The sequence below is a fragment of the Rutilus rutilus genome (assembly GCF_951802725.1).
Source record: "Rutilus rutilus genome assembly, chromosome: 8".
NCBI lineage: Eukaryota > Metazoa > Chordata > Actinopteri > Cypriniformes > Leuciscidae > Rutilus > Rutilus rutilus.
In genome coordinates, this window is record NC_140222.1 from 47533297 (window position 1) to 47547349 (window position 14053).

The window sequence follows — 14053 nt, forward strand, 5'->3', positions numbered from 1 at the left end:
AGGCCAGGGCCTCCTTCAGATGTTCCTTGGAGAAGCGTTGCGCTGGGAAGAAGAGGAGGAAGGGTGAGAGATCAGGGTGAGAGAGGCCGGAGAAGAGGAAGTGGGATCAGCGGGATCGATGAGAGAAGAGAGAGAGCGAAGAGACAGGGTCTCTTGCTTTTTAAAGACATCTGTTTACGCCCTGTTTTCGGTGACAACAGCCAATCAAAACTTCTGATCTGTAGCGGGAAGAAGTCTTCTTTGTGTGAAGAAAACACGCCCCCTTTTACCATATGTCTTCTGAGCGAAATAATTAATATTTCCTCTTAAGATTATACACCCAGAACAATACATGTTACTGATATTTACTATGTGCGACGGGTTGAATTAAAACAGGACGGTCAGACAGATACTAATTATGACAGATAAAGGTCGGGGAAACATAATGTTACATTTATATGCCTAATTACACACACGTAAAGTTTGATTAAACACACAATAAAATTGTCAGCGTTTCCGTTATGGCAAGTGAAGGCACCTGGGAAACAAAGGAATATGTATCAAACATTTGAAGAGTTTTCTCTGAAGAGTTCCATAAAAAAGTTCCATGTGTGTCAATGTGTTGGAATGTTGGTTTGCCAAGGTCGTAAAGTTTTATGGTCTGAGGTAGGATTACCACAAGACACTATTGAGGAACTTCTTTCAGTGAATATTTAGAATCCAAACCTATACTCTAACAAACCACACTTCTACTATAAAGCAAAGCTAATCACACACATACATATCGGAAGGTATACACTCAAGAGCCATATTTCTACATGAAATTGTACTCAAAGGAGGTTTTGTGTGTGTGGGGGTGTGTGTGTCATGAGGTTGTAAAGTTGGGGGAGACCCAGCCAAACTGGCGCTGGCAAATTGGTCCTTGTAGGGTAATTATTAACCAGTAAGGACAAAGACGATGTGTTTTGACGTCACATGATTCCTTAATTTGAAAAGCAGATGCCATTGTCGCTACAGCTTGTTTTAGTTTCACTCGAAGTAGATTGGCCTCTCTAGCGAGATTCCTATTCGTCGTTCACCACGACGTACGTCGTAGTGACCGAACGATAGGGAACCTGCTCTGTCTAGTCTGTCGGGTGTCAGTGTCCTCTTTGCTCCATGATTTAGGTAACCCTAACCCTAAAGGTACGTAGCAAGCCGACATGAGTGTGCTTGACTCAAGGGTGCCCTCTATTTGAAGAGAGCACCTGAGAAGCTACTGGCTCAACACGTAAGCAGCTCTACAAACATCTGCCAGCGAGGCACCCTGCGCCAGCGCCCAGGAAGCAGCAACACTCCGGGTGGAGTGGGCATGCAACCCTGGGGGACAAGGTACACCTTGGGTATCGTACGCAGAGATGATGGCATCCACTATCCAGTGGGCCAGCCTTTGCTTAGAGACTGCCTTCCCTTTCTGCAGGCCTCCGAAACAGATGAAGAGCTGATCTGAGGTTCTAAAGCTTTGCGTTCTGTCCAGATAAGTCCGTAAGGCGCGGACTGGACAGAGAAAAGCTAGGGTTGAGTCTGCCTCCTCCAGCGGCAGCGCTTGCAAGTTCACCACTTGATCTCGAAAGGGAGTAGTAGGAACTTTCGGCACATATCCAGGCCGAGGTCTCAGTGTCACCTGAGGGTCAGCCGGCCTGAATTCCAGACACGATTCGTCTACCGAGAAAGCGTGCAGGTCCCCTACCCTCTTGATAGAAGCCAGTGCAAGCAAGAGAAATGTCTTGAGAGACAGAATTTTTAACTCCACTGTCCGTAGGGGCTCAAAGGGAGGTCTCTGAAGTGCTGTTAACACCAGAGATAGGTCCCAAGAGGGTATGGAAGAGATGCGTGGAGGGTTCAACCTCCTTGCTCCCTTAAATCAAATCAAATCAAATCAAGTATATTTGTATAGCGCTTTTCACAATACAGATTGTATCAAAGCAGCTTCACAGTATTAAATTAAAATAAAATAATACAACAAGGTTTGTTTCTAGTGGAATTTATTGATTGATAGAATAAAATGAAATATCCCCAAAATATCCCCAACTGAGCAAGCGAAAGGCAACAGTGGCAAGGAACCGAAAAAACTCCATCAAGTTTCCTAATGGTGTCCTAAAACTCCATCAGGTGACCTAATGGAGAAAAAAAAAACCTTGGGAGAACCCAGGCTCAGTCGGGGGCCAGTTCTCCTCTGGCATTTATGAACTAGAGGCCGGATTGTAGTTTGAACTGTAAGATTAACAATATTATATGAATGCCTGGCTGATGAGATGCGTCTTTAATCTAGTTTTTAACTGGGAGAGCAACGAACAGTATCAGGAAGACTATTCCAGAGTTTCGGAGCCAAATGTGAAAATGCTCTCCCTCCTTTGGTTGATCTGGATATCCTAGGTATGACCAAAAGCCTCGAATTTATTGATCTTAAAGAGCGCGATGGATTATAGGGCGATAGAAGATCCGTTAAATAGACTGGAGCTAAGCCGTTTAGGGCTTTATAAGTCAGTAGCAATACCTTATAATTAATACGGAACTTTATAGGTAGCCAATGTAGTGATGATAAAATCGGTGTTAAATGATCATATTTTCTTGATCTAGTAAGAACTCTAGCAGCGGCATTTTGGACTAACTGTATCTTGTTTATTGAGGATGCAGGACAACCAGCTAATAAAGCATTACAGTAATCTAGTCTCGAGGTCATGAATGCATGAACTAACTTTTCTGCATCAGAAACTGATAGCATGTTACGTAGCTTAGCAATGTTTCTAAGGTGGAAAAAGGCTGTTTTTGTAACATATGAAATATGATTTTCAAAAGACAGGTTACAATCGAGTATAACACCCAGGTCTTTTACTGTAGAGGATAAAGTAACAGGACATCCTACGATGTTAAAGTTGTATTGTGAGAGGTTCTGTGGGCGGTTTTTTGAACCGATAAGTATTACCTCTGTCTTGTCTGGATTTAATAAAAGAAAATTGCGCGTCATCCAATCTTTTATATCTTTAACACACTGTCAATTTAGATAATTTAGCGTTTTCATCCGGCTGTGATGAAATATATATTTGAGTGTCATCAGCATAACAATGGAAACTAATTCCATGTTTCTTTATAATATTTCCAAGTGGCATCATATATATTGAGAATAATAGAGGGCCCAACACAGATCCCTGCGGCACTCCATAGTTTACTTAAGTTATGATCGATTTTTCTCCATTTAAATAGACAAAATGGTAGCGGTCAGATAAGTATGATCTAAACCAGCTTAATGCTTGTCCTTGAACACCAGTATAATTTTGTAGTCGATCTAAGAGTATTGTGTGATCTATAGTATCGAACGCAGCACTTAGATCAAGTAAAACTAGTATTGAGATACAGCCTTGTTCAGAAGCTAAAAGTAAATCATTTGTGATTTTAACGAGCAGAGTTTCAGTGCTATGGTGCGGCCTGAATCCAGACTGAAACTTTTCATAGATGTCATTTTCTTGCAAGAAAGAGCCCAGTTGAGTGGACACAACTTTTTCTAGTATTTTAGACATAAATGGAAGATTTGAAATGGGTCTATAATTTGCTAGATTATTATGATCTAATTGTGGTTTCTTAATGAGAGGTTTTATAACTGCCAGTTTAAATGTTCTTGGAACATGACCTAAAGATAAGGATGAGTTAATAATATTGAGGAGAGGCTCTTCCACTACAGGTAACACTTCTTTCAGTAGTTCAGTTGGTATAGGATCTAATAAACATGTTGTTGTTTTAGATGAAGTGATAAGTTTATTTAACTCTTTTTGTTCTATAGTTGTAAAGCACTGTAATTGTTCTTGCGGGGGGATAATTGAGGCTGAATTATAAGGCGCGATTGAGGACTGAACGTTTACAATTGTGGTTCTGATGTTTTCTGTTTTCTCAGTGAAGAAGTTAATGAAATCATTACTAATAAACTGTAACGGGATATTTTGTTCGGGTGACGTCTGTTTATTTGTTAGTCTAGCCACATTGTTAAATAAAAACCTAGGATTGTTTTGGTTATTTTCTATTAGTTTGCGGAGGTGCTCAGCCCTGGCCACTTTTAGGGCCTTTTTATAATGTGACATACTGTCTTTCCACACGATTCTAAAGACCTCTAAATTAGTTTGTTTCCATTTACGCTCTAAATTACGGGTTTCTCTCTTTAGAACATGCATAGTATTATTGTACCATGATGCTTTAATTTTCTCTCTGACCTTTTTTAATTTAATGGGTGCAACTTAAGGAACTTGACGATTAGATTGTGCTTCCCCAGGGATTTCTCACCAACTGCATCGTGATGTGCTGCGATATAGAGGCAACATACACTTTAAGGGTGGAGGGAGACAGCCCTCACTCCAACCCCTCTTGCAGGAAAGAAAGCACCGATCTGACCGAACAGACTCAGGGGTTTTCTCCGTAAGAAGAACACCAATCGACGAACAGGTTCCACCTCGATGCATAAGTCAGTCTCGTGGAGGGGGCTCTAGCAGAGGAGATAGTGTCTACGACAGCTTGTGGTAGACCACTCAAAACCTCCACTTCCCGTCCATTGACCAGGCCTGGAGTCTCCACAGGTCTGGACGTGGGTGCCAAATGGTGCCCCTTTCCCTGAGAGAGAAGGTCCTCCCTCAGGGGGATGGGCCAGGGAGGGGCTGAAGAGAGAAGTATGAGTTCGGAGAACCAGGTCCAGTTGGGCCAGTAAGGGACAACTAGCAAGACCTGCTCCTCTTCCTCCCTGACTCTGCACAGGAATTATAACTGTGGAATTAGGCTCACCGGGGGAAATGCATACTTGCGTAGATGCGTCGGCCAGCTGTGAGTCCTTGGTTAGTGAATAAAACAACTGGCAGTGGGTCGTTTCTGGAGAGGCAAACAGATCTACCTGTGGGGCCCCGAAACGATCCCAGATCTGCTGAACCGACTGGGGGTGGAGTCGCCATCTCTAGGCTTTATTTGCTGTCATGAGAGCCTATTGGCGACACGATAGAGCAGACCTGGAATATGAATGGCACGAAGTGACCTCAGATGCTTCTGACTCCACCAAAGGAGGAGACGGGCGAGTTGTGTCAGATGACGTGAATGTGCACCACCTTGCTTGTTGATGTACGACACGGTCGTGGTATTGTCCGTCCTGCTACTGCATACCCGTCGTGCGTGGCCCCCCAACCTGTCTTGGAGGCATCTGTGAACACCACCGCATGCCTGGACGCTTGTATCATGGACACACCGGACCAGAGAAACACAGCATCTGACCAAAGTTGGAAGGTTTTCCGGCAAGTTTGAGAATCGCAACCGGGAACCTGCCGTCTTTCCACGCCCTCCATTGCTCTTTTCCCAGTTGACCTGAAGACCCAATAGACTGATATGTTGGAGCAGCAAGTCTCTGTGTTCACACAACTGTTCCCGCGACTGAGCCAGTATCAGCCAGTCGTCAAGGTAGTTGAGGACACGAACGCTCTGTTCTCTCAAGGGAGAAATGGTCAACTCTGCCAGCTTCGTGAAGACGCGGGGGGACAGAGACAGTCCAAAGGGTAGGACTTTGTACTGATACGCCCGACCCTCGAACGTGAACCTCAGGAATGGCCTGTGTCGCGGCAGGATGGAGATGTGAAAGTACGCGTCCTTCAGGTCTACCGCTGCAAACAAATCTCCTGGACAGACACATCTGTATATGTCCTTGAGTACTATCATCTTGAACGTGAGCTTGTAAAGGGGCCGATTCAAGATGCGTAGGTCCAAGATTGGTCTTAATCCACCTCCTTTCTTTGGCAAAATGAAGTAAGGGCTGTAAAACCCTCGCCAGACCGATCGCGCAGGTTGCCACACTTGTGCTCCGAAGAGCCAAGTCAGTTGCCTTACAGAGCTCACCCATGAGCTGACAGTCTGGCCTACCCTTTTGCACGTCCTGGAATGTTTTAGCCTGAAAAAGCTGTAACAAGGCCAAGGCGTGCATAGAGGCGGCGGCGGCTTGCCCACAGGCTCCATAAGCCGCGTCTGACAAAGCAGACAATGACTCCAGAGCCTGTGAGGGGAAACACAGTTCTCCAGAGCTGGATGTAGCGGCCGCCGGACACAGGTGTGCCAGAACAGACCGCTCCACCGCGTGCCGCACTCAAGGGTAGCGAGGGGGGAGGAGCCATCCTGGTCACTTAAGGCAGTAAAGGGTGCCTTCCATGACAGATTCAGAAGCTCGCGATCACCGCTGCCACACACTGTAACGTCAGCACTGGGAGAGCTTCCAACAGAAGTGCTGACACACACAGGCTTGTTATTAAAGTACACTTTCAGAGATATCGACGTAACAACCGATCGGCTCTGAAGCGAAAAGAATGAATGGTGGGTGCATCCACTTCCCTGTTATACCCACAGTGCAGGGCCGGGCGTGGATTGCGCACCTGCCAAAGCTAATTTGGCTTGATTTGTATACTATATCGAAGACATCTGGCTCCCTGGCGTGATCCCAACAGACTAAGTCGAACGTTACCCGACTGAAAGGGAACTGTATTGCTTTCAGAGAGATGCAGGCCTAAATCTTTAGATTATTCTCCCCACTCTCTCTCTCTCCCAACTGCATTCTTGTTCATCTGTACTGTGCTATCAATTTAAAAATGCCAAATAATAATATTTATACATATAGCAGCAATCCACAATTATAGAACCAAGAACTTAAATGACATCCTTAAAGTTGTATTCTTGTTTTACATCTATTATTATTATTATTTGTTATATTTTCATTTCTAGAGATGAACAATACAAGAAGAATTCTGAGCTCTTCCGAGCAAGGTATAGTATTATAGAATATATTATTATTTTCAAGAGACCTTAACAATTGTTTTACAATGAAAAAAATCTACAGAAATGCAAATTAGTCTTAATCAGTTACAATAAATTAATAAATAAAGATATACATACTCACCAGTCATGTAATTAGGTACACCTTGCTAGTACCAGGTTGGACCCATTTTGCCTTCAGTATTATGCCTTAATTTTAACAAGGTACTGGAAACATTTCTTGCCACATGTCAGAGCTGTCACAGTCATCGACTGCTCTTACTAGTGTATATAAGAACTGTATTGCTTTCAGCGAGATGCAGTCCTAAATCTTTAGATTATTCTCCCCACTCTCTCTCCCAACTGCATTCTTGTTCATCTGTACTGTGCTATCAATTTAAAAATGCCAAATAATAATATTTATACATACAGCTGCAATCCATAATTATAGAGCCAAGCACTTAAATGACATCCTTAAAGTTGTATTCTTGTTTTACATGTATTATTATATAACTGTATACATTTGTATTCTTTTAATACAGAGAAAATCAATACAAAGAGGAGCTGAAACAAACAAGGTAATATAAACTGAAGTAATTTACAACATTACTAAAAGTGTGTTATAATCATATGTGTTATGTGTTGTATACATATTTGTGCACCAAGTAATGAATAAATGATTTAAACTCATAGTTCAGTGTATTGTAGACCTGGATACTACTTATAAAAGTGCATATAAATCATCTTCACAACCTGTTTTTCTGCAAATACAAAAATAACAGTTTTCTCAGTTAAAATCACAAAATAATTTATTTTTTATTTGGTGTAGTATTATATGTTATATTTTAATTTCTAGAGATGAACTTGAACAATACAAGAAGAATTCTGAGCTCTTCCGAGCAAGGTATAGTATTATAGAATATATTATTATTTTCAAGAGACCTTAACATTAGTTTTATAATTTCAAAACTCTACAGAAATGCAAATTAGTCTTAATCAATTACAATAAATTAATAAATAACGATATACATACTCATCATGTAATTAGGTATACTTTGCTAGTACCAGGTTGGACCCCTTTTGCCTTCAGTATTATGCCTTAATTTTAACAAGGTACTGGAAACATTTCTTGCCACATGTCAGAGCTGTCACAGTCATCGATTACACTTACTAGTGTATAGCATGTGCCGGTATCAAATTTTCATGCTGCGATGAATTGATTGAGCTTTTATCACGGTATACGGTATTATAACGATATTTTAATTGCTCAAGAGAAACGGATGGATTGGGGGTGATGTAGAAAAACAAACAACTTGCATCACAATAGGTGTAATTGTGATTGTCAAAACATTTGGTAACTAAACAGAATTTTACACAATTTTCACGATTTCAATTCGATTCTTGGGATTTGATTCCAATCTTGATTCAATATTGACTCTTTGGATAAATATTAGGTAGGCTACAGTAGATAGCCTACATGTTAATTTTTCTCAAGAAATAATAAATCTCACATAATGCTGTAAACATACAGAGAGCCCTGTCAGCTGGTATTATTAAAGGTTAAAAATTAACAAATTAAATTAAATATAATTTGGTTTCCATTATAATAACAATTATGACACAAGTAAAAATATAATACAAATGTAATATAGTGCACATATTTAGCAAAATACTCCTATTTTTTTCTAGTCAACTAACGTGTTGGTCATTGAATGGCTTTCCTGAGGTAAATGTAACGTCTGTGAAATAATTGTTCACCTGCAGTTTTATTGACCTCTTTCCGTGGTTGAAAAACACTGATTGATCGATATTATGTATGAGGCATAAATACATTTCGGTAAGTTGTACTGTATCTTTAAATAAAAAGTAACAGATGATCGGTTTACTTGAACTGAAGCGCTACAGCGATCGGTCACGTCACATTTACACGCACCAAAACGGTATTTATTGCCTGAATTTCGTAATAAAATGGATAGAACCTGAGAGCTGAGATTTTTTATCATATCAAAAGTAACCTGCTCTGTCTAGTCTGTCGGGTGTCAGTGTCCTCTTTGCTCCATGATTTAGGTAACCCTAACCCTAAAGGTACGTAGCAAGCCGACATGAGTGTGCTTGACTCAAGGGTGCCCTCTATTTGAAGAGAGCACCTGAGAAGCTACTGGCTTAACACGTAAGCAGCTCTACAAACATCTGCCAGCGAGGCACCCTGCGCCAGCGCCCAGGAAGCAGCAACACTCCGGGTGGAGTGGGCATGCAACCCTGGGGGACAAGGTACACCTTGGGTATCGTACGCAGAGATGATGGCATCCACTATCCAGTGGGCCAGCCTTTGCTTAGAGACTGCCTTCCCTTTCTGCAGGCCTCCGAAACAGATGAAGAGCTGATCTGAGGTTCTAAAGCTTTGCGTTCTGTCCAGATAAGTCCGTAAGGCATGGACTGGACAGAGAAAAGCTAGGGTTGAGTCTGCCTCCTCCAGGGGTAGTGCTTGCAAGTTCACCACTTGATCTCGAAAGGGAGTAGTGGGAACTTTCAGCACATATCCAGGCCGAGGTCTCAGTAGCCGAGTTTCCACTATCGGGCCAGGGCCGGGCCGTGCTAGTGCGTGCCAGGGCCAGTCGCGTTTCCACTGTCACTTCCGGGGCTTGATCGGGGCTTGATCGGGGCTTACTCGGGGCCAACGGCCAGGATTTCTGGCCCTTCGAATACCTTGGGCCAAAGCGGGCCAGCTCGGGCTAGAGGAGTGGTTACCAACAGAGGAGGAGTTTACCGTTGGGAGACGGCAGCGCCGGATGATTCTGTCAGCATTAAAGACTTAAAAATAAAATAATTTAAATCGCGTTCATGTTTGAATGCCTTCTGTTTGTGATGCAAAAGACTATGCGCGCTAACCGTTACCATAGTAAACATAGTAAACGCTTGAAGATACGCATAGTAAAAAAAAACCATAGCGAACGCTTGAAGAAATCAGACCAATCTTAAAGGCTTTTACAGTCATGTTTTTATTTTATCTGCCATAGCCTACGTCTCGTCTCTTTAAACCGGACTATCATAAAATAAAGTAACTTTTTTTTCGGGAGCTTCCTCTGTTTCTCTGACTGAAAATATCTGTATGGGAGTCGAGAGAGTGCTAAAGCTCCTCAGGTCGTATGGCATATATTTGTAGAAATTATAATTTTTTCTAAATGTGATGTAAATATGTCCTGTAACTACCAGATAAAGAAACAGACGCGACTGAAAAAGTAAGTGTGTCCTCTTTCTTTTGTGAAATAGACCTAACGGTAATTTCTGAGTGACTAAGTTAATGTGCAATTTTGACATTTTTTAATTTATTATGATCAATGTATCACTGTTTATTGTAAACCTGTGGTAAAACATCGATGCTTGGGTTTTAAATATTCAAGTAAACAAACAAACAAAAAAAGCTAGCAAACGGCCGCTTTTATCGTGTTTGTTTTCAACGCTGTTTCCAGTGATTTCTGATTAGTTTTCTGATACAACTTCCATTTGTTGGTGAAATGATGGGTTAGTGTGACGTTGTTCCAGAGAGGCGTGTTACGGGCGTGTTTTAGTGAAGCTCTGTGGAGCTTCTGGCCCGACAGTGGAAACGCAGGCCCGGTGCTATTGGCCCGAGGCTATTAGCCCGGCACGGCCCATTTAAGGCCCTGGCCCGGCCCTAGCCCGACAGTGGAAACACGGCTAGTGTCACCTGACAGTCAGCCGGCCTGAATTCCAGACATGATTCGTCTACCGAGAAAGCGTGCAGGTCCCTTACCCTCTTGATAGAAGCCAGTGCAAGCAAGAGAAATGTCTTGAGACAGAATTTTTAACTCCACTGTCCGTAGGGGCTCAAAGGGAAGTCTCTGAAGTGCTGTTAACACCAGAGATAGGTCCCAAGAGGGTATGGAAGAGATGCGAGGAGGGTTCAACCTCCTTGCTCCCTTAAGGAACTTGACGATTAGATTGTGCTTCCCCAGGGATTTCTCACCAACTGCATCGTGATGTGCTGCGATATAGAGGCAACATACACTTTAAGGGTGGAGGGAGACAGCCCTCACTCCAACCCCTCTTGCAGGAAAGAAAGCACCGATCTGACCGAACAGACTCAGGGGTTTTCTCCGTAAGAAGAACACCAATCGACGAACAGGTTCCACCTCGATGCATAAGTCAGTCTCGTGGAGGGGGCTCTAGCAGAGGAGATAGTGTCTACGACAGCTTGTGGTAGACCACTCAGAACCTCCACTTCCCGTCCAGTGACCAGGCCTGGAGTCTCCACAGGTCTGGACGTGGGTGTCAAATGGTGCCCTGCCCCTGAGAGAGAAGGTCCTCCCTCAGGGGGATGGGCCAGGGAGGGGCTGAAGAGAGAAGTATGAGTTCGGAGAACCAGGTCCAGTTGGGCCAGTAAGGGACAACTAGCAAGACCTGCTCCTCTTCCTCCCTGACTCTGCACAGGAATTATAACTGTGGAATTAGGCTCACCGGGGGAAATGCATACTTGCGTAGATGCGTCGGCCAGCTGTGTGCCAGTACACCGATAGAGTCCTTGGTTAGTGAATAAAACAACTGGCAGTGGGTCGTTTCTGGAGAGGCAAACAGATCTACCTGTGCGGGCCCGAAACGATCCCAGATCTGCTGAACCGACTGGGGGTGGAGTCGCCATTCCCTAGGCTTTATTTGCTGTCATGAGAGCCTATTGTCGACACGATAGAGCAGACCTGGAATATGAATGGCATGAAGCGACCTCAGATGCTTCTGACTCCACCAAAGGAGGAGACGGGCGAGTTGTGTCAGATGACGTGAACGTGCACCACCTTGCTTGTTGATGTACGACACGGTCGTGGTATTGTCCGATCTGACCAATACATGCTTGCCGAGCAGCGGCGTTTTGAGGCGTGTCAAAGCAAGTAGTACCGCTAACAACTCGAGGCAATTGATATGCCAATGCAGCTGAGGACCTGTCCAGCGTCCTGCTACTGCATACCCGTCGTGCGTGGCCCCCCAACCTGTCTTGGAGGCATATCTGTGAACACCGCCGCATGCCTGGACGCTTGTATCATGGACACACCGGACCGGAGAAACACAGCATCTGACCAAAGTTGGAAGGTTTTCCGGCAAGTTTGAGAATCGCAACCGGGAACCTGCCGTCTTTCCACGCCCTCCATGGGACCCGGCCAAGAAGCCAATGCTGAAGTGGTCTCATATGTAACAACCTCAGCGGCGTGACTGCCGCAGCGGAAGCCATATACCCCAGGAGCCTCTGAAAGTATTTCAGTGGAACCACCTTCCTGCTCTTGAATGTATCCAAGCAGTTCAGAATCGACTGGGCACGATCCTCCATTAGACATGCGTCTGTTTGACCGAGTCCAACTCCATACCGAGAAAAGAGATACTCTACCCGGGGGTGAGCTTGCTCTTTTCCCAGTTGACCTGAAGACCCAAAAGACTGATATGTTGGAGCAGCAAGTCTCTGTGTTCACACAACTGTCAAGGTAGTTGAGGACACGAACGCCCTGTTCTCTCAAGGGAGAAATGGTCAACTCTGCGAGCTTCGTAAAGACGCGGGGGGACAGAGACAGTCCAAAGGGTATGACTTTGTACTGATACCCCCGACCCTCGAACGTGAACCTCAGGAATGGCCTGTGTCGCGGCAGGATGGAGATGTGAAAGTACGTGTCCTTCAGGTCTACCGCTGCAAACAAATCTCCTGGACGGACACATCTGTATATGTCCTTGAGTACTATCATCTTGAACGTGAGCTTGTAAAGGGCCCGATTCAAGATGCGTAGGTCCAAGATTGGTCTTAGTCCGCCTCCTTTCTTTGGCACAATAAAGTAAGGGCTGTAAAACCCTCGCTTCATGTCGGCTACAGACACCGGTTTTATTGCATCCTTCGCCAGTAGGACAGCAATTTCCGCAAGCAAGATTGGGGCAGATCTGCTCTTCACAACCGTGGAGCGAACGCCAGCAAATCTGGGTGAGTGCCGGTGGAACTGAATCATGTAGCCACGTGCAATGGTGCTCAGGAGCCAGCTGGACGGTCTGCAGAGGTCTTTCCAGGCTTGCAGAAACCGTACCAGGGGGGCTCGTGGCACCACTGACGTACCAGGAGGAGGGCAGCGAAGTGGAGGGCAGGGACCCAACCTGGAGGGCCCTAAGGCAGTCCGGAGGGGGTCTGTGTACGTATCACACGAACCTGCCTCCACTTGGTGGCATTGAGTACGGGAGGAGACAAACCTGGGTCCTTGAACCGTACTCGTCTGCCAACTGGCGACACAAGAGGGGATTGAGACAGGCCAGACTGATCTGGGGTGTCTGATAATCTGAACCTCTTGAAACCCAGGGTTGAGAATTTCTGTGCTTTTGGCGATTCGGAAACAACTGTACGCCAGAGAGACAATGGTGAAACAACAACCACCAGAGAATCTTTCGTCCCCAACCCTGTTTGGCCTGTATCAGGGACGCTTACTCTTGCCTCCTGGACTGGCAAGATCTGACACAGGCTGGGCAGCCTGCCTATGGCTAGCTCTATGCTGAGGCCCGAGCTGTGGCGGGGGCCTAACAGGCTGAGCAGCCTTAGGGGGCGCCCTCGGCGACATGCTGGTGGAGTGACTGCTAGCGGCGACGGGGTGAGAAGCTCAGCAGGCCGTCGCGGCAGGGTGTGACGGGCTTCCTCCACCTGCGACTGAGCTACAGAAGGCTGTTGGGCATCACCGACTGTAGCTTCGCCGAACAACCCCGTCTGGGAAAAAGTCCACGATCCGCATCCTCCATATCAACCAGACCGAGCCAATAATCGCGCTGCTGAACCACCAGAGTGGACATTGCCAGACCGATCGTGCAGGTTGCCACACTTGTGCTCCGAAGAGCCAAGTCAGTTGCCTTACAGAGCTCACCCATGAGCTGACAGTCTGGCCTACCCTTTTGCACGTCCTGGAAGAGCCCAACCCGCTCCAAGAAACCAATCATCCAGCCAAGACTGAGCATGCCTGGGCTGAGGATTCCACTCGAGCCCGACAGCCTCGGCGACCCGTTTCAGCATAGCTGACGACTGTGGATCTGACTCAGGCCATGCTGTACAACCCAGGGGGGACAGCATGGGGGAATCGTCCCCGACAGTATACAGCTCGCCCTCAAATGTACTGGTCGCCATCCTATCCCCCTGGTGAATTTCCAATGGAACGTCTAATTCACCCATTACAGATGAATCAGTGTGCTCAACACTAGAATCCAAAGGTATCGATGTGAAGGAGTTGTGATGAGTCCATGGGGAATAATCTCC

The 14053-nt window shown here is 45.3% G+C and overlaps 1 protein-coding gene across 1 annotated transcript in view; it reads left to right on the forward strand.

Moving 5' to 3' along the window:
- LOC311295562 (uncharacterized protein) overlaps nt 1–14053 on the forward strand; it is a 157560-nt gene that overhangs the window by 121098 nt on the left and 22409 nt on the right. The window contains exons 45-47 of the mRNA XM_084417035.1: nt 6748–6789; nt 7320–7355; nt 7634–7681. Coding sequence (XP_084273161.1) covers nt 6748–6789; nt 7320–7355; nt 7634–7681 — 126 coding nt within the window. The remainder of the gene's footprint in view (nt 1–6747; nt 6790–7319; nt 7356–7633; nt 7682–14053) is intronic.